Raw genomic sequence first — 1,812 nt, 5'->3', positions numbered from 1 at the left:
ACCCCCCCCCCATTTCCCCAAGTTGAAAAGACCACATGGAACTATGGGAAAATATACCCACAGGGTCTTTGACAAAGATGCCCCCCCCCTAGCTGTCCCCTTGAAAGCCAGCAATAACTCTAATGTTCTCCAGCAGTGTGTCATTGTGGGGACGGGGAGAGATTTAGTTTGCAAGACCCTCCCTACGTCCTTTGAAATATTGGAGGGCATGATACTTCACATATTGTTTGCCTCCGGCACGCAGATTTTTTGTGCCCGTACACCCACCCACCCCCACTTTATGTATGCACATGCAAACAATGGTGTATCCTTGGCCTTCCAGGTGTGTATTCAATGTTCGCTTTGCAGTCCCAGGATTAAGTGCTTAATTTTTTTTTTTCTGTTCTAATTTTGCTTCTGGAAAGTCCCAGGTGTTGGTTTTTTTTAGGGTCATAAAAGAAAACTGATAATAATCAGGACCAGTCTGGGCAGACTTTCCAGATATGAGTTTCCTGTAAGCACTTTGTTATCTTTTTTTTCTTTTCTTTCTTAACAAATATACCAGTTGAACAGGAGGGATCATATGTACTTCCGAACAAACAGTGCTGGTCTACAAAGTGCCATCCGTTTTCCCCAGAAGCAAAAGTTTCAGCCTTAGAGCCTCTCTTTATTAGCAGCCAAATTCAAATACTGCTGCTACCTTCATTGGTTATACTTCAACACTCCCCCAAACCATTTTTCTCGGGAGTCCCCCTCACCAAGCCTGTGTTCAATAGCTAGTAGCCACCAGCTATCAAGGACCATGGTTGTTCCTTGGAACAAGGATCTGACAGCTTTTGGTGCCTGCGAAAGAAACATCTTTAGGGAAAAGTCTAGAGCAAAGACCATCTCCTTGTTTTTCCACCACCACAGTATTATTGTATGATATGTTCATAAGAACATAAGAAGAGCCCTGCTGGATCAGACATCTTTAGGGAAAGGTCTAGAGCAAAGGCCATCTCCTTGTTTTTCCACCACCACAGTATTATTGTATGATATGTTCATAAGAACATAAGCAGAGCCCTGCTGGATCAGACATCTTTAGGGAAAGGTCTAGGGCAAAGGCCATCTCCTTGTTTTTCCACCACCACAGTATTATTGTATGATATGTTCATAAGAACATAAGAAGAGCCCTGCTGGATCAGACTAGTGGTCCATCTAGTCCAGTGGCCAACCCATTTATCTGGAGGGCCAACTACATGACATAGAGGCCAAGGCTTTCCCCAATGTTGTCTCCTGACACTGGGATTCAATCAGTCAATCAATCAGAACATTTATTGGCATGTCAACACTGGGATTCAGAGGTTGATTGCCTCTGAACATTGTTCCCCTCAGTCACCATGGCCACCAGTAGCCACTGTTAGATCTAGCCTCCATGATTCTATCTAATCCCCTCTTAAAGCTATTTATTCCTGTGGCCATCAGTACATCTGCTGGCAGTGAATTCCACATTCTAATCACTCTGTGTAAAGTATTTGTTTTTGCCCGTCTTGAATCTACTACCCATCCGCTTCATTGGATGCACTCGAGTTCTTGTGTTTTGAGAGAGGGGAGAAAATTCCTCTTTGTCAACTCTTTCCACCCTGTGCATAATTTTATAAACCTCTGCTGTGTGTCCCCCTTAATCATCTTGGTCGCTCTCTCTGTGTTTTTTCCAGATATCACTTGTTGTTACCCTTTCTTTTTAAAAAAATCCTTTGTCTCCTAGGCTGCGAAGAAACAGCTCTTCTGACAAGCCCACCAAGACCAAGCAGCGCCTCACCAAAAAGGCCGCGTCCTCGGCAAACCTCTTGA

General features: G+C 44.0%; 1 protein-coding gene across 1 annotated transcript in view; it reads left to right on the top strand.

The window, feature by feature from the left end:
• Positions 1-1,812, top strand: part of EML3 (echinoderm microtubule associated protein like 3) — a 39,568-nt gene that overhangs the window by 15,122 nt on the left and 22,634 nt on the right. The window contains exon 4 of the mRNA XM_015422708.1: positions 1,727-1,810. Within this exon, the coding sequence (XP_015278194.1) occupies positions 1,727-1,810 (84 nt within the window). The remainder of the gene's footprint in view (positions 1-1,726; positions 1,811-1,812) is intronic.

The sequence above is a fragment of the Gekko japonicus genome, unplaced genomic scaffold (genome assembly GCF_001447785.1).
Source record: "Gekko japonicus isolate JY-2015 unplaced genomic scaffold, Gekko_japonicus_V1.1 scaffold2762, whole genome shotgun sequence".
NCBI lineage: Eukaryota > Metazoa > Chordata > Lepidosauria > Squamata > Gekkonidae > Gekko > Gekko japonicus.
The sequence above is the reverse complement of the archived record's forward strand: the minus strand, read 5'-3'. Positions and strand labels throughout refer to the sequence as shown.